At 39.4% G+C, this 26,614-nt stretch overlaps 1 protein-coding gene across 3 annotated transcripts in view; it reads right to left on the reverse strand.

Annotated features, from left to right (window-relative positions):
- fech (ferrochelatase) overlaps nucleotides 1–22,145 on the reverse strand; it is a 112,868-nt gene extending 90,723 nt beyond the window's left edge. The window contains exons 1-10 of one of the 3 annotated variants that reach the window (XM_055231845.1): nucleotides 21,946–22,090; nucleotides 19,908–19,998; nucleotides 19,017–19,136; nucleotides 17,659–17,807; nucleotides 6,924–7,058; nucleotides 6,519–6,625; nucleotides 6,178–6,276; nucleotides 5,867–5,974; nucleotides 4,987–5,151; nucleotides 3,968–4,027 (exon numbers count right to left, since the gene is read on the reverse strand). In XM_055231845.1, coding sequence (XP_055087820.1) covers nucleotides 3,968–4,027; nucleotides 4,987–5,151; nucleotides 5,867–5,974; nucleotides 6,178–6,276; nucleotides 6,519–6,625; nucleotides 6,924–7,058; nucleotides 17,659–17,807; nucleotides 19,017–19,136; nucleotides 19,908–19,998; nucleotides 21,946–21,982 — 1,071 coding nt within the window. In that variant the 5' untranslated portion in view covers nucleotides 21,983–22,090. Of the gene's footprint in view, nucleotides 1–3,967; nucleotides 4,028–4,832; nucleotides 4,902–4,950; nucleotides 5,152–5,866; nucleotides 5,975–6,177; nucleotides 6,277–6,518; nucleotides 6,626–6,923; nucleotides 7,059–17,658; nucleotides 17,808–19,016; nucleotides 19,137–19,907; nucleotides 19,999–21,945 lie in introns of those variants that run through there. The other 2 variants (XM_033990231.2, XM_055231846.1) reach the window with 2 other exon arrangements.
- Between the last annotated feature and the right edge of the window lie 4,469 nt (nucleotides 22,146–26,614).

Raw genomic sequence — 26,614 nt, forward strand, 5'->3', positions numbered from 1 at the left:
TGAGCAAAATCGGACTTCGCATGCGCAAAAGGGAGCAAATTTTGACATGTGAAAATTCCCAAAATTCCGATGGAATTTTGTGGCTTTGCCGCACGCAAACCATGATAGGCATCATTATAAATTGGATAACATCCAAGATGGTCGACTTCCGGTGTGTCAGGGGGTGTGGCCATAATATTTTTTGTTTGGCAACACTTGAAGAATACGTGTATTGAATTTCGTGGTTCTATGACAAAGTTGACGTCAGGACATCTCCCATTGATGCAATGTATTTTGACTTTTGCAGGGGGCACCATTTTTTATGCCCTATAAAGCAACACATAAAAAAATAAATTTTTTGCCAGACCTGAATTTTGGGCAAAATTTGGTGAGTTTTTGAATATGTTCAGGGGGTCAAATTCCTGCTCAAAGAGCAAAAGAGGAAGGAAAAAAAACAATATATCCGATAACATTACAATGACATACACGTTTTTTGAAAGCTCTTGACTTTCCCCACGTCACCGTGGGGACAATGGTGAACCGTCCCCAAATCGTTCACCATGACGTCGGGGTCCCCATTGACCTCCAATTGACTTCCATTCATTTTAGCAGTAATAAACATGACCCATGCCGTAGGCATGGTGCTTGGATAGGGCTCGATGCCAGGAGTGTGTTTGGGGACATGAGCTCTTTGCATGCCTATGGCATGGGTTGCTAGGATACAGGAGTCAGGGCAGAGGGCGACGGGGGGCATGAAGTTGAGCGCAGTTTGCGAACCCCATTGACTCAATGTTGATGCTGACATGCTAGCAAGAACAAATATGCTTCGCGCACAATTCCGTGAAAACATTTTGTGCCGCAAGCAGCATCGAACGGCCCTCGCAGGCTGTACTTCGCACTTGGCTGCACTTGCCACCAAACAAAGTCAAAAGACATTGGAAGCGCTGATTCACAAAATGGAAAAATATGGGTTGTTCCAGGTGTCACCATGGCAACACCGTACAAAATACAAACTTGGACCCTGAACTTTTTTGACGGGGGTGACCTGAAGAATCACTGTGCCAAATTTTATGTTCGTCATTCAAGGTAATAAGTCGTTACAAGACTTTGAAATGCACGAAAATTTGGAAATGTTCCCATTAGGATAACATGGGCTATTTCGCGCATTGCCATGGCAACCCAGTGAAAGATATGACATGGGTCTCATTGACTTTTTTGATCAGGATGACATGAAGAGTCATGGTGCCAAATTTCACATTATTCCATGAAATTAATATTGGTGCCGCTTGTGACTTTAATTAGGCCCGAGCCCATACAGGGCGTAGGGCCTATTGCTTCCACAACGATGAGTGCATGGGCTTCGTTGCAGTCTGTGTGCCCCGTCGCCCGCTGCCCTGACTTCTGTATCCTAGCAACCCATGCCGTAGGTATGGGATATGTATATTTGTTCTTGCTAGCATGCCAGCAAAGGCAGCGTGAAGCGCTCATGTCCCCAAACACACTCCTGACATCGAGCCCTATCCAAGCACCATGCCGCAGGCATGGGCCATATTTATTACTGCTAAAATGAATGGAAGTCAACGGAAAGTCAATGGGCGACCTTGACGCCATGGCAGATGACGCACATGTGATTCGCCATTGTCCACGGTGACGTGGGGAAAGTTGAGAGCTTTCAAAAATCGTATATCTCATTGTAATGTTATTGGATATATTGTTTTTGCTAAAAAAAAATTATTAGGCCCGAGCCCCTACATATTTGCCCCAGCATATTTGTTCTTGCTAACATGTCATTGTCAATGTCTAAATCTATGCATGATGTCCCCAGACTGGCTTTTTTTGTAAAGTGTGTTAGCGTGCTTCATACGCCATTGACCCCACGGTGACGTGGGGAAAGTCAAGAGGTTTCAAAAACCATATAATATGTCATTGTAATGTTAACGGATATATTGTTTTTGCTAAAAATATTATTATTATGATTTTTTTTCATTCTGTCAACCAAATCAAAAAAGTCAATCATGTGATATCTTTCACTGGGTTGCCATGGCCATGTACGAAATAGCCTATGTTATCCTAATGGGCAACGGTGTTGCCATGGCGATGCCTCAAAAACCCATATTACTCCATTTGAGTGCATCAGCTCTTCCAATGTCTCTTGACTTTGTTTATTGACAAGTACAGCCCAAAGACGCAATGAAACAGAGACAAGAGGTGCATTTGCGCCACCCATAGGGAATGCCAGGTCAGCGAGGGCCATTTGATGCCGCTTGCGGGTTTAATTTTAAGTTGTTTATGCACCTCGTCTTATTGTTGTAAGTCTGAGGTAGTAAATGTTTAATCCATGTTCAGAAACTTTCGCACAAAATACACTGTATTGTGGGATGCCTCATAGCTCCTTAGTAATGGCAGATGGTGACACACATCCAGTTCTAGCTTAAGAAACTAGGAGCTTCGTGGCTACTGTGAGCTATTGGGAACAAGCTTAGGACTTAACACAGTCCTAAACTAAGACTAAATCAGCACTGGAACAGGACCAAACAAAGTCTACACCAGGACTACAGTGGGCTTAAACCAGGAACAAACCGTGTGTTAATAACAGTGGCAGGCCATGCATTTCACCCTTGGGCCCTCAGTGACGTCTCACTTACACATTACAACATCACCTCAATATGGGATAGTCAAGCAACACTCAATTTCAGGAGCATTTAAAACCAATAAGCATGCATTGCATTCACAATTAAGAGAAGGAAATTAAGTTCACAGATACTGTCAAAAATAAAAAATAAAAATGCGATTTAAAGATGCCAAACAAAACGCCACCAAAATTACGCTATGTGAGCCTAAACAAGTCTGTTCAATAAACTGTACAATGTCACCGTTTCATATAAGACACCAACCAGATCATAACAAAACAAACTATTCTTTGAAAATAAAGTAAACAGATCATTTGCATTTTTTGACAATAGGCTATACAACAGCAAATAACTTTAGTGCAGTATTACCTGAGGTGACTTCAATGCATCATGTTATTATTAACATTATAAACTCACTTTTTCATTGTGGAGCTCCATCTCCCTGCATGCCTGTGCGCTGCAGATCCACTCACTCTCCAAAAGTTTTTAACCGCACCGTAACTTCTAAGTGCCCAGCCATACAACAACAGTACAATTTGCAGCATTTCTTAACTGAGACACGTGTCAAACCCTTTTCCTTGCTGGAAAAGGTTAGCTAGCGCAGGGGTTGGCCGACCTCTTCTAATAATATCCACCTTTTCGTGAAAGGCCTGTCTTGAAAATGGCATGGAAGGTATATCTACATCCAGATCAATCTCTTCCCCTCCTTCGGCCATTATGGGTTAAAAATGCTGTTGGATCTCCAGGTTTAGTTTGGATACAGCATGAAAGGCAGTTTGCAGAGTGTCAATGTGTATGCGTATCCAATCACAGGACACATACATGTCCAGTTTGCGCAAGACCTTCTAGCTAACCCTGAAATGCAGAATCGAGATCTGATTGGCTATTGAAACTGACTGTGTCTGTGTCCACTTACAGTGGACGGGGCCTGCTCCGTTTACTCTGAAGGCCCCAGCAAAATGAAATTTGCCTGACAACACAAGCTAGCTGAAATATAATTGGATAAAAACTCTACCACAATAACACTGAAAGTCACTCAATGAAGCGGATACAATATGACATAAAGAGAACAGAGAATAGAGAATACTTTTGTTTACATATTTATGAAATAAAATAAAAGAAATTCATTTTTCTGAGCATGTTTAGGCAAGCAGAGAAGGCCTTCAAATGTACAGAAGTACACAGTGCACATGTATACACAGACCCTACGGTAGTATGCACATGCATGTACACACAGAGTCTACAAGAGTATAGTAGCAGTAGTAGTAGTAGTAGTAGTAGTACCCAGTGCACACGAATGTATACACAGAGCCTACAGGAGTGTAGTAGTAGTACCACCTAGTGGCCATGTAACGTACCTTCATAAACAGTGGGTTTCCGTTCAAAGACTCTGCTCTCCGGATGTTCTCCACACCGCACTGAAATCCGCACACACATGCTATGGTTAAGATACACTTTTCTGTCCCTGTAAAGAAATGTATCCTCTGCACGTGCGCGCACACAGAGTTTGTCCTGGTATTCAAATATGAAGAATTTATCTATCGAATTGGGACTATTAGAAGTCTTTGTATAATATCACATGCTAATTTTGAATTCTATCTGTCCCTCTTACAAAGGCCAGATAAACTCATACCATTTTGGACAATGGGTAACAAAATTTTAACTATAACAGGACTAAACCTGGAATGAAACTAAACCAGGACTCGAATAAGACGAAGCTCTAAACCAGGACTAGGAGAAGAATAAATAAGACTCAAACCAGAACATAAGTGAATGCACTCTTAAAGGAACTGTATGCAAGATTTTTGATTTGATAAGCAAGACCTATTTGTGTTCTCAGATACAAGGTAAACATGTTCAAATCAAATAAACATGTTCACATCAAATACTGATTTTACTGATAAGAACTGTAATGCTGATTTATTCTTAATTACAGATACACTGGGCATGATAGCCTAGTGTTTTTTGTTCTCAATATGATTATCCAATGTGAAAACAGAATGAGCATCCCAAGTCTCTCCTTTGGGATGCCAGTTTCAGTGGTGAAATACAGTTGATTTAAACCTAAAAGAATATTCTCTGCTCTAAATGGTCACTGCCTAAACCCCAGCACCTGCAACCGATGCTGCACTAGCATTAACCAATGCTAGTGCAGTCTCTGCAGCTCAGTGAGTGAATTTCGCATACAGTCAAGTGATCCTAATGGAATTTAAAATGAAAATCTTACTCACTGTCCCTTTATACATATCCACTAGCATTAACATTTAAGAAACTGAAATCAGAACTGCTTAACTAGTCCAAAAATTCCATGCATTCAGAACATGTTTGTAGCAACTTTTACACAGAATGAGACCCTATTATAGAGTGTGTAGAGTACCTCCTCTCCCAGAACCTGGCTGTACTCGATATCAAGCTCGTGCAGGGTCTCAATGTGGTCCGAGGTGAAGGCGATAGGCACCAACAGTAGGTTCTTCTTACCACGCTCACACAAACCTTTGATCACCTCGTCAGTCTGAGGGCCCAGCCACGCCATGGGGCCCACCTGGCATACAGCACAGAAACATGCTACTCAATTACTCAAGCATAGTTAGAACTATACCAAAAATTAATAATCTTGCTTGATTTTTCTAGTTTATAATTTTACTTCCTGGTTTGGCATGGACAAATATGACATACATAGAGATAATTCCATAAGTTACCATAGCAACTATAATGTGCAATTTTGACACATTTTGGGACCTTTTCAACAATGGATTTTTGTTCTTTACTTTTTTCACAAATATTAAAATATTAACCACAGATTCTATCCCACCAAACCAAGTCATAATTTGAAAAGCATATACATTGAAATCTGGGTAAAATTTATACTGAAGAACACTTAACCAAAACCAAAACTGTTATTTTTTTAAAGACATACAATGTCATTTTTCTGGTGGAAAGTTCGACACCTGTTTGCTTTATCTAGAATGTTTCACTGTATGGGAGTATACTTAATTATCTCCATGAAGGCAAGCACCCAACCAAGTCACAGATCTGTGTGTAGGCAAAACCGCTCACAGTATGAATATTTGAATGTCATGTGTTGATCAACAACGTGGTGCAAGTTCAGATCTGGGTTAAAATAGGGTGAGATTTAGGTTAAGATTAGACAAGAAGTGACTATGGATAAGGCTAGAATCAGTCTCCAGGAAATGAATGGAAGTCAATGTAATGTCCCAAACAAGCATGGAGACCAAACATGTGTGTGGGGTACTCACTCTGGACTGCCACACCAGTCTGTAAGGGTTGCAGTAGTCCAGTCTCTCCATGACCCTCTGCACTGTGGCCCCCACCTCCTGAGGGTACGGATCCCCCCTGTTCACCACCTGCACACAGGACACACAAACTGTTAACGTGTCAACATAAGCTGAGGCAGAGACACTACACTCTGATGAACTCTATATGGATGTCTAGTAAAGTAAATAGATTTGAAAAGTACAACTACTATACAAGTGTGCACATCAGACAGGGAGACACTAAATTGTCAAAAGTGTCATAAACACTTGGACGGGCCAGAGTGCTTACTCACAGCAAGAGGCAAAGAATGGGCGGAGAACAGAATAACAACGTCGTCTCGTTTGTCTTCTGGGAACTTCTGCAGCTCGTTCTTCACATGTTCTGCAAAACACTAACAGCACACAGCTTCAGCATTCACAACTGTAACATCCGTAGATTTAACATCTGCAACTTCAACATCTGCCGCTTTAACATTCATGGTTTTAACAGTCATAGCTGTGAAATTCACAGCTTTAGCATCTAACAGTCAAAGGGATAAGGAAACAGGACTGTGATCAATGAATGATATGGAACACACAGGTGGATAAGTGGGGTGGGGCAGGTGGGTAGGGCAGAAGGGCAGGACCATCTCACTTGAACAAGCAGCGGGTGTGTGGGCCAACGGTCAATGACGCTCCAGCGCATTTTGGGTCGCTCACTTCTGTTGTTATAGTAACGGTAAATGGCATTCAGACTGCTGCCTGTTGAGACAAAATAACAGTGAATTAAGACAGCAAAAGTATGAGAAGAAATTATTACTAGAGGATACAATTTTTTAAATAAATTATTTTAGATGTAATGTCTTAAGTTAATCAAAAATCTGTGTGAGTTAATCAATTTTACTATGAATGAATACAATGACAAATGAATACAAATATGGACTTAAAAATGGTAATAACCTTTTCTGCCATATTGAATCCACCACACTTAACATGAACCCCACCCATTAACACAGTGGGGGCTCCTCTGTCCTGTGGTAGAACATGTGTGACCTCTGACCTGTGGTGGAGCAGCTATATTGCGGGTACTGGGTGAAGGCCACAGCTCTCTCCACCCCATCCTTCTCCATCTGCTCGATGGCCTCCTCCGTCAGAGGGTGGACATAGCGGAACCCGATATAAAACTTGTGAGGAGCTGCACACATGGTCCAAACAAACATAGTTTAGTCCTATGCTCCAGCCCAGTGTTTTCAGAGAACCTCATAAACGTTACATGTACAAGCTCTACTGGTGCAGGTACAATCTAATGAGGAGTGGAACAAACAGTATAAACAAAACTCTGCTGTATTAGTTCTGATTAAACTGTACTCAGTCTTTTAGACCATCACATTGATGGACTCATCACAATTCAAACATTTTGAGACATGTTTTGCATTTAAAGGTCACTTATGAATCTTTTCTAATTGAAGATCTGCCATATACTTGTCTCCATAAAGATGCTATCGCTTTGTTTGGGATATTCAACACAGTATGGAAATTTATCTAATAGACATCCAGGTATAAGTCAAATCTGTGGAGCAGCATGATTGGGAACGCTAAATGTTTTCTGAGAAATAAATACAATTAAAGCCACAAGTGGCATCGAACGGCTCTTGCGGGCTGTGCTTCACACTCGGCCGACCTGGCACTCCCTACAGGAGGCGCTAACGCACCAGTTTTGTCCCCGTTATTGAAGCTTTGGGCTGTACTTGTCACTAAACAAAGTCTACTCCGAGTGGAAGGACTGATGCACAAACATGCAAAAACATGGGTTTTTCCAGGCATCGCCATGGCAACACCGTGCAAAATACAAACTTGGCCCCCTGGACTTTTTCGACGGAAATGACCTGAAGAGTTACTGTGCCAAATTTCACATTCCTCAATGAAGTGAATAAGTTGTCATAAGACTTTGAAATGTACAAAAAGATGAAAATGTTCCCATTAGGGTAACATGGGCTATTTAGCGCATCGCCATGGCAACCCAGTGAAAAATATGACATGGGTTTGATTGACTTTTTTGATCAGGATGACATGAAGAGTCATGGTGCCAAATTTCACATTATTCCATGAAACTAATATTGTTCTCATGAATGGCAACAGTAGCTCAGTTGGTAGAGTGTTTGTCCACTGATCCAAAGGTTGGAGGTATGAATGTGAGTGAATGTGAGTGTGAATGTGTGTGTGAATGTGAGTGTGAATGTGAGTGAGAGTGTGAATGTGTGTGTGAATGTGAGTGTGAGTGTGAGTGTGAATGTGAGTGTGAGTGTGAATGTGTGTGTGAATGTGAGTGTGAGTGTGAGTGTGAATGTGAGTGTGAATGTGAGTGTGAATGTGAGTGTGAGTGTGAATGGGTGTGTGAATGTGAGTGTGAATGTGAGTGCGAATGTGTGTGTGAATGTGAGTGTGAATGTGAGTGTGAATGTGTGTGTGAATGTGAGTGTGAATGTGAGTGTGAATGTGAGTGTGAATGTGAGTGTGAATGTGAGTGTGAGTGTGAATGTGTGTGTGAATGGGTGTGTGAATGTGAGTGTGAATGTGAGTGTGAATGTGAGTGTGAATGTGAGTGTGAATGTGAGTGTGAATGGGTGAGTGGTTCCTTGTTGTAAAGCGCTTTGAGCACCTTGAAGGTGGAAAAGCGCTATAGAAAAATGTGACCATGAAAAATTGGGAGGTTTCCCATTAGGGTAACATTGGCAGTTTGGCGCATCGCCATGGCAACACGGTGCATAAAACAACATAGGTGTGATTGACTTTATTGATTGGGATGACCCAATGGAATTTTGTGTCAAATCTTGTAACATCTGGGGGAACTAAATTTACGGTCATCCATACAAATATATTTGTTAATCTGTAGGGGGCGCTAACATGCAAATTTTGTGTCTTTAGGTTCAAAAGTTCTATGACTGATTCAAATTAGAGCCCAATTGGACTTTGTATGTGGAAAGGGGAGCAAATTTTTACTTTTGAAAATTGCAAAAATTCCGATGAAATTTTGCGGCTTCGCCGCACGCAAACCGCAACAGGCATCATCATAAATCGGATAACTTTTGATGCCCCACTTGTCTAGATGATGTACAGTGATTTTCAGCCCTGCCGGTGAAGCCCCACTGACTTTGCATTTTGGAATTTTCAATCCAAGATGGCTGACTTCCGGTGTGTCAGGGGGCATGGCCATATTAATATTTTTTGTTTGGCATCACGTGATGAATGCGTGTAACGAATTTCCTGGCTCTATGACAAAGTTGATGTTGGGACGTCTCCCATTGACACAATGTATTTTGAGTTTTCCAGGGGGCGCTGTTGTGCCATTTTTTTTATGCCCAATTAAGGAACATATAAAAAAAATAAAAATACATTTTTCGGCAGGCCTGAATTTTGGGCAAAATTTGATGAGTTTTTGAATATGTTCAGGGGGTCAAATTCCTGCTCAGTGCACTCATTGTTGCAGAGGCAATAGGCCCTGCACCCTGTTTGGGCTCGGGCCTTATTAATACAAGACAGATCATTTGAATGCCGTAGTATGTGTGCGGTGCGAGAGAAGGGGAAGATAACGGACAGAGCAGCGTGACAGCTAACAACTCACAGCTAACAGAAAAAAGAAACCAATTTTTGCACTTACTGTAATATAAACATCCATCATTAAACCTGCACCTTAAATAAACCATCTCCGGTGCACATAGAGCTTTGTGCATAGCGCCCTCCTCGGGACAAACAGCACTAAGACCCTAGAAATGTCACCTTCGGGTAGGAAAAAAGGGGGTGACTGTGTACAAATAACCAGGCGCTCTGCGATCTGAGCAGCTGGAGTCCGTGTGAATGTTCTTTGGCTCCCTGATGAGGCCCACTAGGCTGAAACACATTGGGGCTCTGGTCTATTAAGACATGCCTGACATGGTTATTCTGTATTTTTGTGTTTGTAAAAGGCAGTCAAGATTTAAGATATGTTATCAGAGGTGTGGTCAGTGTTGCGGTTAGGACACACAGCCACTCCTTCAGTCTGCTAGTATCTCCTGCAGCACAGACAAGAGGGCGTTAAACATGCAGGATTACTACACTACTTAGCAGAAGTAGTGTAGTAGTGTCGCGATACTATAATTTCAAACTCAATTTGAATACTAAGGAATAGACGTGACATTCAATACCACGATGATGGTAATATAAAACAAAGTACTATAAGTTAATGTTGAAAATCACATTCTATTGTCTAAGTAAAGTGTCTGTTTTTGTCTAATCCCTCGGACATCCAGGTAGGTTACATAGTGGTCTAGGGGTGTATAAAAAATTCTATGTGGCCTTATACTTGTTCTGATACAGCTCAAGATCATTCAAAGGCAAGGATCATTAATGTGACTTTAGTATTGATAACTGTTCAAATGAGTATCTAGTTTTGACGCTAGTTTTAGTATCAATTATCTTTTTTTTTTTGTTATCAAATGTTTATTAATTTTTTGCATAACTAAACTACATACAAACAAACATCAACATAACAGGCCCAGTACAAAAGGAATAAAATAAAAGGATTTGTGCACATCTGTACATCTGCATTCAATTTAGACTTGGATACATTTTGACAACAATATGACACTCAATTGCCCATTGTATATATCACAACAAAGTGGTTTTAACATCAGACACTGTTTGGTTCCAGAGATTAATAGTTTTCTCTTTCACCTTATGCATGTGTGCTGTGGACAATTCTAAATAAGCATTAAAACTGCAAGCAGGGATAAAGGTCCTTTGTCACCCCTTGCGATCGCGGGGTACATGCCACCGTGAAGATCCTGCCTTTTGTTGCCACTTAATCGCCCCTCCTCCCAAAAACAGCGTTTAGGTAATCCTACTCCATTCATTCCAATGAGACCATTTCTGACATTGTCATGCCTGCATGGTTGGAAATAAAAGTATGTAATAATTGACTTTTTTGTTCAGTATGGCAATACAGATGTCCATCGCTGCGTTCAGGTCGTCAATGCACACAAATTCAATTGAACATCATCTGTGAGAAATACGCATGTTTTTATGCTTTTCAAAATTCCCACTGACTTGCAGATTAGCTATACCCACATTTTAGAAATAATAAAGTCTAAACAATATTTAATTGCATATGGGTCTTGTTTAGTTTTACCAATTTAAGGATTTTGAAAGATATTCCAAGGTGGAGATATGGCCGACTTTCTGTTGGGTTTAGGGTGGGGTCATAACAGAGGTTTTTTTTACATCTATTTAAAAAGGTTTGGCATCTTCTTCCATTGGTGTAATGTATTTTGACTTCATAAGGGGGCGCCCCCAAGTCATTTTTAATCATTTTCAATTGTGCTTTTAGATTACTCCGTCTTTTGGGATACTTGAATTTTAGGCCATAGTTGGATTAGTGCAGAGCATCTATTTAGTCTTTAACAAAGTGCAGTACTCTGAACCCCATGCATTTCAATCCACATTTATTATGTTACCACGGTAACATGGTTGCAAATAGAGGTATGTTCTCATTGGCTTTTTTGATCAGTATATCAAGAAGGATATATGTGCCAAATTTCAATTGTCTGAGAAACTCTTAAAAAAAAAAAAAAAAAAAATTAACTGGGATTGTTAGGGGGCGCTACCGAGTCATTTTTGCAATATTTTTAAGTAGATTTTTCTACATTTTTTGCCAATCTTGAATTTTGGGTTCAATAAAATTGGCTTTTCATTAACATTCAGGGGGTCAAAAATGGCTTAAATCCAGAAAGAATAATAGTAATTAAAACTGCAAGCAGTGATAAAGGCCCTCGCCACCCCTTGCGACCGCGGGGTACACACCACCGCGGAGATCCTGCCTTTCGTTCCCGCTTACATCGCCCCTCCCCCCAAAATCAGCGACTGAGTAATTCTACTTCAGCTCACAAATGTGCACAAACGTTGCATTAGCTTTTTCCCAACAAAAAATGTATATTCAAAATATAAATATTCAAAAATTTGCGATTTTTTTGAAAAAAATCACCATGACATCAATCCCAAGTTTGATCCAATATGGCTACTCGTCGAGCTCTAATTTTTGACACCACTCACTGGCATATCGAGACGTGTTTACTACTTGATTTTTGCCATTTTCCGGGTCCTGGACGCGATTTTAATGAGTCCCTCACCAGGACGTTGTCCCAGGCTCGGGCCTAAATATTAATAAATGACAGTATCCATTGGTGGTGAGATAAGGAATGAGGGGGTTTCCATCTGACGGTAACCATTTTTTTCGCATCTGTTCCGCGAGACAGAAAAACATTTTCTTGCTCTTTGCGTGTCTGTGGGGTGTCATATACATCCTCTGAATAAAGTTCAAATGTATTTGCTGATGGTCCAGGTTCTTACATGAGCAAAGCAGTGTCCCAAATTGCTTCCCACCTAAAATCCAGAGGCAGATTAGGAACATCCTTCCTCCAGCTAAGATCCAGTTGTAAGGGAACATAAGTCTTTTCTAGAATATGACAATAGAGTTTAGAAATACTACCATCTACAAATTTCAGCAAAGGATGAACCTGGAGTGGAGTCTGCCACGAAACCCCATATGTTTTCATGGCTGTTCTCAACTGGAGGTAAAAAAAGAAGAATGCTGCAAATTAAACTGAATGCACAGACCTTCAAATGAAAGAAGCCCCTTATCACCAAAAATATACCAAAGGAATGTACATCTCTGTCATACCAATGTTTACACTGAGCTTGTTTCACAGAGCATTTATTAATGAGTATACCTTCACTGTTAAAAAGTAGGGGAATATAAGTTACATTTAATTGCAACACTACATACTTTTTCTGCAGAACGCCAGACTGCAATGCAGTGGGATAGAACAGGGCCACACCGCACACAACAATTATTTGGGGAAATATCAGCAAATAATATTTGAGTCAAGCCTAATGGATGTGTTAAAGATTCCTCCAATGATGGCCAGGCCACATCCACTGAACTGTCAAACCAGGCGACTAAAGGCCGCAGTACAAAGTCCCGGTGATAAAGTTTAAAATTGGAAAGTCACAGGAACATCAAGCTGCTTGAAGATGGTCTTATAGACTTTACACACCATGTCACCAAACAGCACAGTGACGACCTGTAGCCCTGTATATAGGCCCACTGACTGACTACAAGATTGTAGACACCTGTGATGCTGATTAGTGGACACACCTTGGATTAACATGTCCCTTTGGTCTCATTATTTTCAGTCTTTTCTAGGGTTAAATATGCACCCTCAAGAAAGTTATTACACATTTGTTTATCATGTAGCAACTTGGAGGTATATAACTTGGAATAAACTAAGGAAAAAACAGCATTAACAGCTGATGATGCCACCACAATCTGTCCTCCAGAATCCCTAACAGGAAATATCCGAGAATTTCTCATGAGTCCTGAGCCTAAGAGCAAGTAGATGACTTGGTCTGGCTCCATTGAAGTAGTAATGCTGTCTAGTTTTATGGAATTAAAAATTCAGCACGGTGTTTAAGAATAATGTTAATCTTTTTTGATTAAATCAAGTTGAAGAGCAATGTCATGATCATAATATTGTTGCAACAGATTGTCAAAGACTTTAAGTTTACTCTGTAAAACATGAAACCCTGATGTTCTGGATGTCTTTACATAGGAAGTATAGTGAGTTGCATTGTTGCGAATGAAACCTTTAACTGCATCCCACGAAATTTTAGAATCATCCAAATGCCTTTATTAAAACTAAAATTCTTTTAGCTCAGACACAAACTGCTCTTTAAAACTGTCATTACTAATAAAAGTAGTATTGAAGCGCCAATGAAGAGTGCGAGGAGGGCATGATGTTAAAGAGGCACAATTAAAGCCTTGTGGTCAGAAAGAGAAAATGGGTTGCGAGTAACTTTGGAAATGTTTATAAAGCAATTCCTAGAAGTAAACAAATAATCAATCCTAGACAATAATTTGTGTATAATCCCTTGTGCCAGGATTCAGTACGTGTCACAGATCCACCAAACCAGCCTCGGTAGCCCAGTGCTTAAGTGCTTCTGAAGCACGTTTTTCATCCACATTCTGAGAAAGACTAGATCGATCAAGGGAAGGATCGACCACAGCATTTAAATCTCCACCTACAATAAATTTAAAGATAGGCATATCAAGCATTATTTTTGTAAGACGATCATAAAATTGTTTCTCAAAAATGTTGGGAGCGTATTATGAAACAAAAGCCATGTCTGTTCTTTCTATATTCAATTTTGCAATAGCAATTCTGCCTAAAATATCAGACCAGCGATCTAAAAACCTAAACTGTAAGTTACGGCGGCAGACAATTGCTAAACCCTTAGACTTACTGGATGTGGAAGAAAAAACTACAACCTTATAAAAATTTGTTTGCTGGACGGTTTATATCATGTTTAACTAAGTGAGTCTCTTGAAGGATTGCAATTTGGACATCTTAACTATGAAGGTAAATTACAATAGCAACTCGTTTTACTGGATTAATTGGACCCCCTACATTAGGCGTTAATATTTTCAAATGAGTGGTATTAGACATTCAAGTAGTAAAGTGAAAACATCAGGGCAAAGATTAGATTTAAAGAAAAAGTCCTGGACCTGAACGGAACAAAACACATGAAGAAAATAAGAACATGAACCACAAAAAAAAAATGAGAAGAAGATAAGGATTAACCATATCTAATACTCCCATGGAGGAGGGAAAAAAGCACTCCTAAAAACAGGCTATGCTTAGGAAATAAAAACTAAAAGGCTCCCAAACCTACATAAATCACTCCTCCCTGCCCGTCACACAAATAGTGTATAAAACTCCAACTATATGAAAACAGGGCATTACAACAAGACACAGTGGAAAATAACTTACTTTTTAAGCACCACATTAAGTACACCTTTCCTGTTTACAATGTTCCATTCAAATGAAAAATGAAGTACACAACAGTAGAAAAACTCAAAAAAGATATTAAAGAATATCTGGAAATTAATGATGATGGTATAATTAAGCCCACAGTTTTATGGGATACATTAAAAGCAGTTTTAAAAGGAAAACTTATCTCCCTAACAGCGTTCATGAAAAAAACTAGGGGTCAACTTCTGGCAGATCTACAGGCAAAATTGAAACAGATGCAAAACAGGGACAGCCAAAACATCAATGTCCAGTTGAGAGCTGAAATAAAGATGGTACAAAAACACATAGATGAGATTTATAATTTAGAAGTGCAAAAAAAGCTGACGTTTTTGAAACAGAAACACTGAGGTTGGAGCAAGATCGGCAAAAATTTTGGCCTATAAACTACGAAAACAACAAAGGAAGAATACAATTTATAAGATAAAAAATCCTATTACTGGTCAGGTGATAGACTCGAGGGAGAAAATTAAAGAATCTTTTGGGAAATTCTATCAAGAGTTATATGCCCAACCACCAGCAGTTAATGACAAAAGTATTGATAGGTTTTTGAATGAGCTGCCTAAAATCCAAGATTCACAAAATGAGATGTTAGTGAAGCCAATCACAATTAAAGAAATAAACTTTGCTATAACAAAGTTAAAATCTGGTAAATCCCCAGGCTCTGACAGGTTCACAGGAGAGTGGTATAAATGTCTGAAAGCGAGTCTGGCACCACTGTTGTTGTGAACATTTAACTGAGTGTTATAAACGGGTGAAATACCTCCCCCCTGGAGTGAAGCCATTATTTCACTGATCCCAAAAGAAAATAAAGACAAACAAGAATGTGGAAACTATAGACCTATAAGTGTCCTCAATGTGGATTATAACTTATTTACTTCTATATTGGCACGTTGATTGGAAAATATTCTGCCAGAGATAATTAATCTAGATCGGACAGGATTTATTCATCAAAGACAAACATTGGACAATATCAGGAGGTCATGTATAGAACACGTAACAGGGCAAAACACTGAAGCATTAATAGTGGGGCTAGATGCAGAAAAGGCCTTTGATTCTGTAAGGCGGCTTTTTTATATAAAGTAATAGGCAAATTTGCTTTTCATGATAAATTTATCAGAGTGACTCAATCTCTATATTCAAAACCAACCACACAGATAAAGATTAACGGTGATCTCTCAGATTCATTTCAGTTGGAAAGGGGAAGTAGACAGGGCTGCCCAATTTCTCCACTGATATTTTTTTCTATTCATTGAGCGTCTTGGACAATTGATAAGACAAAGTCCCCAAATTAAAAGGGGTGACAATGGCAGGGGTCGAACATAAGGTGGCAATGTTCGCAGACGATGTACTAGTTTACACGGAGGATCCTGAGAAGCCATTTAATGAGCTGATGACTAAGCTTAATATTGCTAAAACACAGGTGATGGCCATAAACTTCACTGCTTCAGCAAAACTACAGGAAGGATATAATTTGAACTTGGAAGCAACGGGAATAAAATATTTGGGTATCACAATGACTAAAGATCTATCAAATCTGTTTCAAATAAATTATGAACCTCTGTCATTAGCGATCAAAGAGGATTTATATAGATGGAGTCTCATCCCATTTTTAAGTTTAACCTCTAGACTAAACTCTATCAAAAAAGGCCGTGCTCCCTAAACTACTATACTTATTTAGAACAATTCCAGTGGAAGTACCTGCCAATTATTTTAGGGAGTGGGACAAACAGATATCACGTTTTATCTCAGAAGGAAAGAAATCTAGGGTATGCTACAGTACAATGCAATTAAGAAGAGAGAAAGGAGGCATGGCCCTTCCCTGATTATAAAGCAAAATGAAAGGAAATGGAGTTTAAAATGATTAAAAAAACTTCCCTTTGCAGGCCTTTATAGGTGATAGAAATCTGTGGTCACAGGTGGGTGAATTTGGCAACTGCTGGATAAATTTATCTTTGAAGATCTGGCAAAACATGGTAAATTTGACTCAAATTCAGAAAATGATAACTCTATTTAGATGGTGTGCTTATGACACAGAGTTTCCCCCAAACAGAAGCGATTGTGTTTTTAAATCCTGGATAGACAGGGGTTTGACCACCTACTTGTCATACACAGAGAGAAACACTTTTCTCAGCTTTCAGGCAATGCAAAGTGGATACAATCTGCGGGCAAATGACTTTTACAATTACTTACAAGTCAGACATTCTTTTAACTCAAATTGCAGTATAACAAATTTTACTCAACCCATATGCCGAGTTCAATATTTTAAAAAATGCTTCTTCAGATTATCTACTCAAAAAATGATATCTAAAGTATGCACTTGATGTGACTGACAAGTGTAATACGCTATATGTGAAACAGAAATGGGAAAAGGAGGCAACAATTAAAATGACTGAGGAGGATTGGGACAGCATCTGGTCATTCCAGTGGTCATCGACGGCATCCCTGTCCTAGAGAGAACACTGCTGGAAGAACATTATTAGATATAACTCAACCCATCACGCTGACGCCATCTTGAGAGGCAGTCAATTAGCATCTGATTTTTAATACTTTTGACAGCCCTAACAGGGGCTGGTGAGGACACTATTACTTGATAGTAATGGACATCTAAGTATGGACATCTCCAGCTCAATGCTTGTCATCAGAGGTACAATACTCGCACAACAGAAGCAGTGGTAGGCTTGAATGGACGATACCACCACTCCTACCTCTCTGTACAACTTTCTGCTACTTCAATTATTTCTACAAACACACAATACTTCAAGTTTGTTTTTTTGATGAAGATAAATTACATACATAAATAGCATTACAACATGGTGAACAGTGACCTCGTTGGTTTTGAATAGTCCCTGTTCAAAGTAGGAGTAGCGTGCTACCCAAAGGCCAGGGTGGTACCTGTCTCGGGGCTCATGTGGTCCAGCAGCTTGACCATGCCCTCCCCCTGCATGGAAGTCCAGTGCTTGATGGGAGAGCCACCTCCAATCTTGCTGTACTGCTCCTGGATCTTTGGGGTGCGGCGTTTAGCGATGAAGGGGCCCAGTTTACTGTACACAATCCAGTAGACCAGAGCTCAGTCAAGGTGAACAATACATACATAAAAACACTATTTACACACAAGCAAAAATGTTCAGGGGCCTTAAAGTGACAAGTTACCCAAGTCATCTAACTTCCCTAGTTTGACCACTTGGGGGAAGATTATAATTTTACTTCCTGGTTGAACACAGGCAGCAGACATGGGGCGGGTATCGGTTACATGATTTACATTGGTTAAGCAGATATCCTGGTTAGGCCTTTACATGTCATGTTTGAACTTTTATCCTTATGAAGCTGTTTAGTTTAGTTATTTGAAGGATGAATCACAGTTGCATAACACAATTGGATTTCTTAATAAGTACTAATAAGTTAAGTGTGTTTTAAGGAAATTAGTGCAGTTTTTTGTTCCTACACTAATATCAGTTAATATCAGCTATTGGCAGACACTTAAAGTCAAAATACTGATATCGGTATCAAAAAATGCTAGATTGCTGCATATATTGCATAGTAACCAAACAAAATAAAACAGAAATAGGGACATTAAGGTCTCAAAGAGGACATTATATTACCTAAATATATTGCTGCCTTTTCACTAATTGAAATCAACATTAAAGACTAAACCTTTAATAGCATGTTTGAAACCACAATGACCTGTGATAATTGTATGAATTCTCCCAAACCACTATAGACCACACAATATCCACTTTGAGACTAAATGTCTGTGTGTCTCCATGGGGCCTTATGGTGTGTAAAAGCTGCTAACCCTGTAGTTTAGGTCTCTGCAAACATGTTCTGAAATGCCTCTGTGTCTGATGCCCTCCCTCAGTCTCCATGGGGTCTTATGGTGTGTAAAAGCTGCTAACCCTGTAGTTTACTGGGATTCTTGAATTAATTTAGAGCAAATGTTTTCAGTCTTCATTAAATCATACATTTTGAAGCTGATCTAACAGTGCACTTGTATGAAAATGAGTTCTTATAGATTCTCTATTCAGTTCTACAAAAGCTCAAAAAATATTAGAGATACAAAAATACAGTTCTCTCGTGTGATTGGTATCTATATACATGTATCACAATAATGTTTTGATTTTGATACATTTTAGGCCTCAGAAGAGCAAAAACACACATTACATTCCTTTTTATAGTGAGGGTCGTACTGAGTCAATAATGGACTATTGTAGGAGCCCAAGAGAGTTCAGAGTTTTTATGCGACGATGTCTTACTTTTGTACTGGGAGCTTCATGAGGTCTGTGTCCATGAAGAGTCTGTGGAGGAAGTCATGGACGTCCTCCAGTTTCTCAGGGCCTCCCATGTTCAGCATCAGGATCCCGGTCTTCGGCTTTCTGAAAACACCATCACATACTTCACACCACTAGTTATTACAGGGCTGACAGACGCCTTATTGATGCCAAAGGAAATTCAAATTGTTTTTAATGGAGAGGTCTACAGCCAATCCTCTGTCAGTAAAAGCATGTGGTTTGGAGCAGACACTTGACTTTGGAGGAAGAATTTTAAATGTCAATAATTAAATGTTTGTGTTGTTTATGTTTATTAAGACAAAAGTGAAAATGTAATAATAATTGTGATGATCAATGTGAAGAAAAAAAATGTGCGATTAATTTTGTCATATCGCCCAGCCCTACATTTTACTGTTCAGGCATTTGGCAAATCAAAAGTACGGTGTAGGAATGTCAGGATAATGGTTATTATACAAGTCACAATTTAATAGTAAGAACTAAAAATATATATATAAATAAATCCAATTGAAAAGTGTTTAATGGTTTATCTTATCTTTTAGCTTTAATGGAACAGCTAAAACTTATTACCTTGAAGTACCTGTTTCTCTTGCAGCACTTGTTCCACTGCTCTAGTACCCGTTCCGCTGCTCTAGTACCCGTTCCGCTGCTCTAGTACCCGTTCCGCTGCTCTAGTACCCGTTCCGCTGCTCTAGTACCCGTTCCGCTGCTCTAGTACCCGTTCCGCTGCTCTAGTACCCGTTCCGCTGCTCTAGTACCCGTTCCGCTGCTCTAGTACCCGTTCCGCTGCTCTAGTACCCGTTCCGCTGCTCTAGTACCCGTTCCGCTGCTCTAGTACCTGTTCCGCTGCTCTAGTACCTGTTCTCCTGTGTGTCTGGAGCTGCAGTCTGGGCCAAAGCTGCAGCAGTGGAGCGTCTCCTCACACAGAGCTGGACATTGCTTCGAACACCTATGGCACAGCAGCAACAGTCAGGACAAATTCAAACTGAAAAATGAATGGATTTATCTCCAATGATATAGGCGAGTGGCAGCAGCTCAGTTGGTAGAGAGTTTGCCTTCTGATGTGTTCAAAACCAGCTTTCAACTTGTTAAAACATTGTTGGTAACGCAGTCAGATCCTACAGGTTGGTGGTGCAATTCCAGCTCCCACAGATGAATACTGTATTTGGATAAGACACTTGCCTGCCTCGCCCCCCAATGTGTGTTCACTGATATGAATGATGTGTGTGTGAATGAGGATAAATTGCAAACTACCCAAACAAGATATCTATCTACCAGTGTGCACAAAGCAAGGGCTGCCTCATACAAGAATACAATCAGATATTTGATAATTATGATATAGCAATAACAATATCACTGCTATTTTTTTAATATACTTTGACAGTCAAGTTAGTAACCCAATGCATTTGTTACTAGTAAAAACCAGGACAAAAAAAGAAAAGAAAATAGCAATTTGAGACTAAATTCTCCCTTAAAAATATAAATCTTAAAACCTGAGAAAATCTTGAATTGCACTGGTCTGAGAGCCCAGAATTGGACGCTGTATAAATGGTATTAATGGTGAGCCTTCCTGCCCTGGGCCCCTGACAGTACACCTCTGGAGCTTCTGGCCTGGAGACCCTGGAGTTTTCTCAGATAAACTGAACATATTTTAGGTTTTATGGTGCTGCTGTAGGGTTGTCAAAAGTATACAACAGTGGGCCACATGGTAATACTAACAAGAGTGCTTTGATTTAATGTGGAAAACAACATTTTACCATCTAAATAAAGAGTGTTTTTATTATCATCATGGTATCAGAATCAGTATTGAGCATCGAGTCAATTCCTTAGTATTGACATCAAGTTCAAAATTTTTGTATCGTGACAACACTATCCTGCTGTATAGTAATTCCGAAGGATTATAGGATTACAAGGAAGTGACTGATTGAAGGAAGTGAGAAAAAACTAGACCAACTTTTCATTAGGAAGAGGAAGAAGGGAAGAGGAATACTTTTGAACGATGGCCAGAGAGATGTGGAGCTCCAACCTGCTTAATACAAGACACCAAAATATTCAATACCTCTTTCAATGCTAATAAAAAACTTCAATCTTTCTTTAGACAATAGACTTTTCAACATTAAATCCTAGTTGTTGCTTTTATTTTACCATGTGGCCTTATATCTGTATGATCCCTTAGTCATCCAGGTAGAGGGTCCATGAGCGTAGAATAGTCTATGTGGTCTTATACTTGTTCTAAAACAGAACAAGATCATTCATGCGCCTCTTATTTGGGCCCATATTTATTCCTTTATGGTCTGATCATCCTGGTTGACAGACAGTAAAATGCCTCCTGTTCCCAAAGCCGCCGCTAGGAGGCCACTGTTCATATTACGCAAGTTGACAACGTTGGAATTGTGTAACTCGGACAACTTGACGGACAGCAGAGTGGACACATCCCCCTCACTACGAGGACAAGCTTCTGTCACGGTTTACTGTTTACTGTCAGAGAAACGTGCTCTGAAACAGGACATCTACAATAACCTACAGAAGGAGCATGCGTAAAAGCACCAGGAGGGAAAGAATAAAAGCCTCCACGAGCTTAATTCTCACGGAACCGTGATGTTACCCCATGGTTTGGTCTGTTCACATAGACTAGGTGATGAGGAGCAGGAAAACACAATCATTTCAACGTAATGTTCCAATAACTTCACAACATAAGCGGAACTGGTGCGTGTTTCTCCTGTGTCCCAATCAGATGACAGGTCGGTTCACTTAAGGTCACAAACGGGACAAACGGGACAGACCGGACAGAGACAAGAGGAGGAGACCGGCTGCGATTGTGCACAACTTCCAAACAGTTAGAAAGTGAGAGGGAGAGCTGAATATCCTACTCATGTCCTACTCATGTCCTACTCACAGTGAAGCAGGCGGCCCGCGCTGCCCAGTCCCGCCATGGCTCCCTCCGCGGCTCCGCACGGCTCACACTCGGCTTGGGTTCAGTGAAACGGCGCTGTGGGTGCACAGAGACAGTGTCCTCACTGTCCACTCCGATGTGCCACAGGACTCCTTCAGCTTTAGCTGCTGCTCCTGACGTAAGCGGAACCGGGGCCAACCTCCGCTGCAACGTCCGGTTTGGCTTTTCACAGTAAAAGCACGAATATACTTCAGGACACTTCAAACACGCGCCCAAGGATCTATAAAAGAGTGTGGTTCACATGGAGATATGATTATACATAACCTAAAGGGTATATATATATATATATATATATATATATATATATATATATATATATATATATATATATATATATATATATATAGATATAGATATAGATATAGATATAGATATAGATAGATAGATAGATAGATAGATAGATAGATAGATACACTTTTGTAGGATGTCCTACAAAATTAAAATCAATATATTAATAACAAGAAATTCCGAAGCCATGTTTAAGCCCATGATGCAGGGACGCAGCACACTGGGCATGTCCCAGTTCAAATGCACTGTCCGAAGTACCGCCCGACGAAGAGGGCAGTTAAGTTCATAGAGCAGCGCTCGGTCTCTGTAAAAGAGGTGTTTTATTTTGTAGACAGGATGTGATGTCTGTTACGCTCTCTCTTCTCACACTGTATGCCCTGGTGCGCCATACAAAGTTTATTTAAATAAATATGAATAACAGCAACAAGAACAGCAACAATGCAAATATATTATATATTATATATATTCATTTTTAACAGTTTAGAATGTTTAGAATATTTTTAAATTTTCTTTCTGCTCCTGTCAGCAGCTCTTCACATGAGACACATTGTTCCAAGAGGCACAATTGTTGTTTCTCATTTTGTTTTTACATTCAGGACAAATGTTGCTGTGTTCAGGGTCTTAATAAATAGTTTTTGTAAATCATTATTCAAATGTTTTATCAAAATTATTAAAATGTCCACATATGTGGACATTTGATTTACATATTTTTTTTCTTTGAAACTACATAATGTAAAAAGATAATTCTTTGTATTTAGACTCATCAGGTTCCAGTCAGCCCAAATAACAAAGAGAAATGAATAAAGCATGTCATGCAAGAGTTTGGGTCTCAGGAGGTTAAAATCGAACAAGGGCAGTGACAAACTGCAGGCACTAGGGCACTTGTCACGTCGCGCTCTGTTCCAGAGCAGGTCGAGCCTCCTGCACATCTGATTGGCTGTTTATTTGGAGGGAATTTTGAGGTTGCAATAATAAAATAAAATATATTAAAAAAACAAAACAAAACATGTCTTTATGTTATGTTTTTCCCCCATATGGTCATTTTATTTAATGTAAAAACCTTAAATAAATATATTTTTAATGTTGAATCAGTCTTTAATACATTTGGTTATTAGCCTCCATAAAGTTATCTGGATTAACAAATTTGCGCATGTTAATGTAACAGAGATTAAATGGATTTTTGTGATTTGAACTGATCGAATCCAATCGTCATTTTTGATAGGACACGTGTCTGTGCACTTGCAGAGCATTTGTCACTTATTCACCGGTGCCAAATACTCCTCAAGTGCACGGACAGGGGTTGAAGTATGTTCTGAGTCCCATTTCGGCACGAGTACCTGTTAAGGTGTTTTGGACAGAAGTATCTCTTCATAACTGGGAAAAATGATTCTTGACCAGGTTGAGTATTTAGCCTCTGCATGGCATATTTATTAAATAAACTTTGTATGGCGCACCAGGGCATACAGTGTGAGAAGAGAGAGCGTAACAGACATCACATCCTGTCTACAAAATAAAACAGCTCTTTTACAGAGACCGAGCGCTGTTTTATGAACAACACTTAACACCCCCACCAGCTGTTAGCTCACTGGGTAAAACAAAATTACAATATCTGAACATTTTCATAACATTTTCACATAAATGTTTCATTTCTTTAAGTACCTTATATTTTCTGTGCAAAACTTTTTAGCTTCTGCTTTGTGGCTGGTTTTGTTTAGATATCTGCAATCATTAGATCTGTAGGACAATATTCCTACTCTTCCAGTAGTAACAATATCTCTTATGAAGAGGTATTTAACACCAACATCTTTGTTAACAGAATTTTTTGTAAGTGCAATTGTGCCTTGATTGTCTTCATACACTTTTGTTTTCTCATATTGGCAGTTGTCAAGTCCTTTTAGTAGCTGTTCTATATAAAGACATTTCTGTATGGCTGAAGCTAAAGATATGTATTTCACAGGTAGAGAGAGCTACTCTTTGTTGTTTTCGGGTTTTCCATGAAATCAGTGAACTTCCTTCACATAAACTAGCACAATAACCTGAAGTGCTACATCTGTCTGTTTCATTTGATGCCCAACTTGCATCACAGTAAACTGTCAGGCCAAGCTTTTTGGTTACATTTTTCTTCAAGTATAGTCCTTGTTCTGTTGTACCTTTTAAATACCTGAATACATGTTTCACTGTATTCCAGTGTTCCACAGTTGGTTCACTAAAGTGTTGAGAAAGTTTACTGACAACAAAGTTAATGTCAGGTCTAGTACATGTGGATAAGTAAATTAAACTTCACACTGCCTCTCTGTACTGCCGTGGTTGTTTACATTTTTCAGCACTTTCTGTATATTTCAGTTTCATGAGGAGTTTCTTTTGGTTTACAATTTTGTACGTCAAACCTTTTCAATACCTTTCTCACATATCTCTCTTGTGACATTTTGACTAGTCCGGTTGTTTGTTCAAAGTCTGTTCTTAAGAAATGTTTCAGAGTTCCCAGATCTTTCACCCTGAATTTTAGAGTAACATTCTTTTCACATCATTCATTTTATTTTTACCAGTAGCAGCAATAATGAGGTCATCTAACCAGATAACGAGTATCAACGTTTGACTATATTTTTCCTTTGTATACACACAATGATCTGCAGCATTCTGTACAAAATCATTTTCACATAGATAGATGATAGATATGCACAGCTATACATACAGTATTCCAGTTTCTGTCTGATTGCTTAAGTCCATATAAGGATTTTTTTCAGTCTACATACCAGTTTTTCCACCTGTTTTTGAGTGTTTCTCTTAACCTTGTGGCTGTTCTAAAAAAATCTCAGTCAATGGGCGCATGCAAATACACTGTCTTTACATCCATTTGGTGCAAGATCAAGTCCTCCTGCACTGCTTTCTGCATAAGAACTGACACTTGTCATATCTGCTGTGGGTGAGAAAGTCTCCTCATTATCAGTTCCTGCTTGCTGGTTGTATCCTTTAGCAACAAGTCTTGCTTTGTGTTTGTTAGATCATTTTGTGTCCGTTTTCAATGCAAAAGACCCATCTCCCTCCTAAAACTTCTTTACCTGGTGACAAGGGGGTCAGCTGAGTCTCATTTTCCTCCAGAGATGGCATCTCCTCATCCATGGCATTTTTCCACAGAACTGACTTGGATGACATCACTGCTTCCTCATACATTTTTGGAATCTCACAAACAGCTCGATAACAAAAATCAACACATTTGTAAGTTGTCCCTTGAATCGCCCTCAGTCTCAGAATCTTGTGGATACGCTGGTTTCTGTTTAAGGTGGCTTTCTTCTGATCCCTGTTGCAGCATTTGTCTGTAGCTGCTCAACATTTTCATGTTCACCTAAAATCTCAGAACTCCTTTCAGGTTGAGTTATGTCCTCATCTTTCTGCTCTGTTATAAATTACATTGTCATTGTTTCCAATATCATACCCTATGTTCAACTCTACAGTTTCTGCCTCTTTTTCTGCTTTTGCTTTGGCTGTAAATTTCACCAACCTGTGCTTCTGGACCTTGCTCACTTCAGTATAAAATATTAGATAGGCTGGACTATTTTATCATAGCCTATAAAATGCCCTGCTCACTCTTGGAATCTAGCTTGCCTTTCTCTTGCTTATAGCCAAAACATGTAGATCCAAACTTTTGCATTTGTGACACGTTTGGTAACTTTCCTGTTAATAAATCATGTGCAGTTTTCTTTCTCCGCCTATTATCGTGGGCGGCTCTCTGGATAGCATAAACAGTTTGGTAGCTTACTTTCTATCAATAAACATCTGACCCAGGGGTCACCTACACTGTGCCCACGGGCACCAGGTCACCCCCAGACCACTTCTAAAAATAGCACAACTCAAGAATGAGCTGCAACTAAAATTTATTTTTATTCTGTTGCTATTTGTTAATCACCCTTGCATTTATATATATTTAAAAATGACAATATCTTAAAATCTGGAAATCTAACAGTTACTAAGATTAATAAAGTTAAAGTTCTGAATATTGATATCTGTTTCCCACATTGCTGTCATTGTCCATTGTTAATTGTAATGATCATTATCATTAATGTTATCAGTGTTTTCACATAGATGATTATCATTTATCATTATTAATAATGTATAACTAAAGGCAAATTGAGCAAATTTGTTATTTCAGAAGAGCGTATCGAAGCCCTTCATACGACTCAGTACCCATGAAATAGCTCCCAGTCTCAAGATTGGTGACCCCTGGCCTAGAAGGTAAACAGCGCCCTCTACTGCAATGAAAGTAGTTTAGCGACAGATAAAATTAAACCTGGCCCAAATACCGAATGTTATACTGCAATATCCCACT

The sequence above is a fragment of the Periophthalmus magnuspinnatus genome, chromosome 23 (assembly GCF_009829125.3).
Source record: "Periophthalmus magnuspinnatus isolate fPerMag1 chromosome 23, fPerMag1.2.pri, whole genome shotgun sequence".
NCBI lineage: Eukaryota > Metazoa > Chordata > Actinopteri > Gobiiformes > Gobiidae > Periophthalmus > Periophthalmus magnuspinnatus.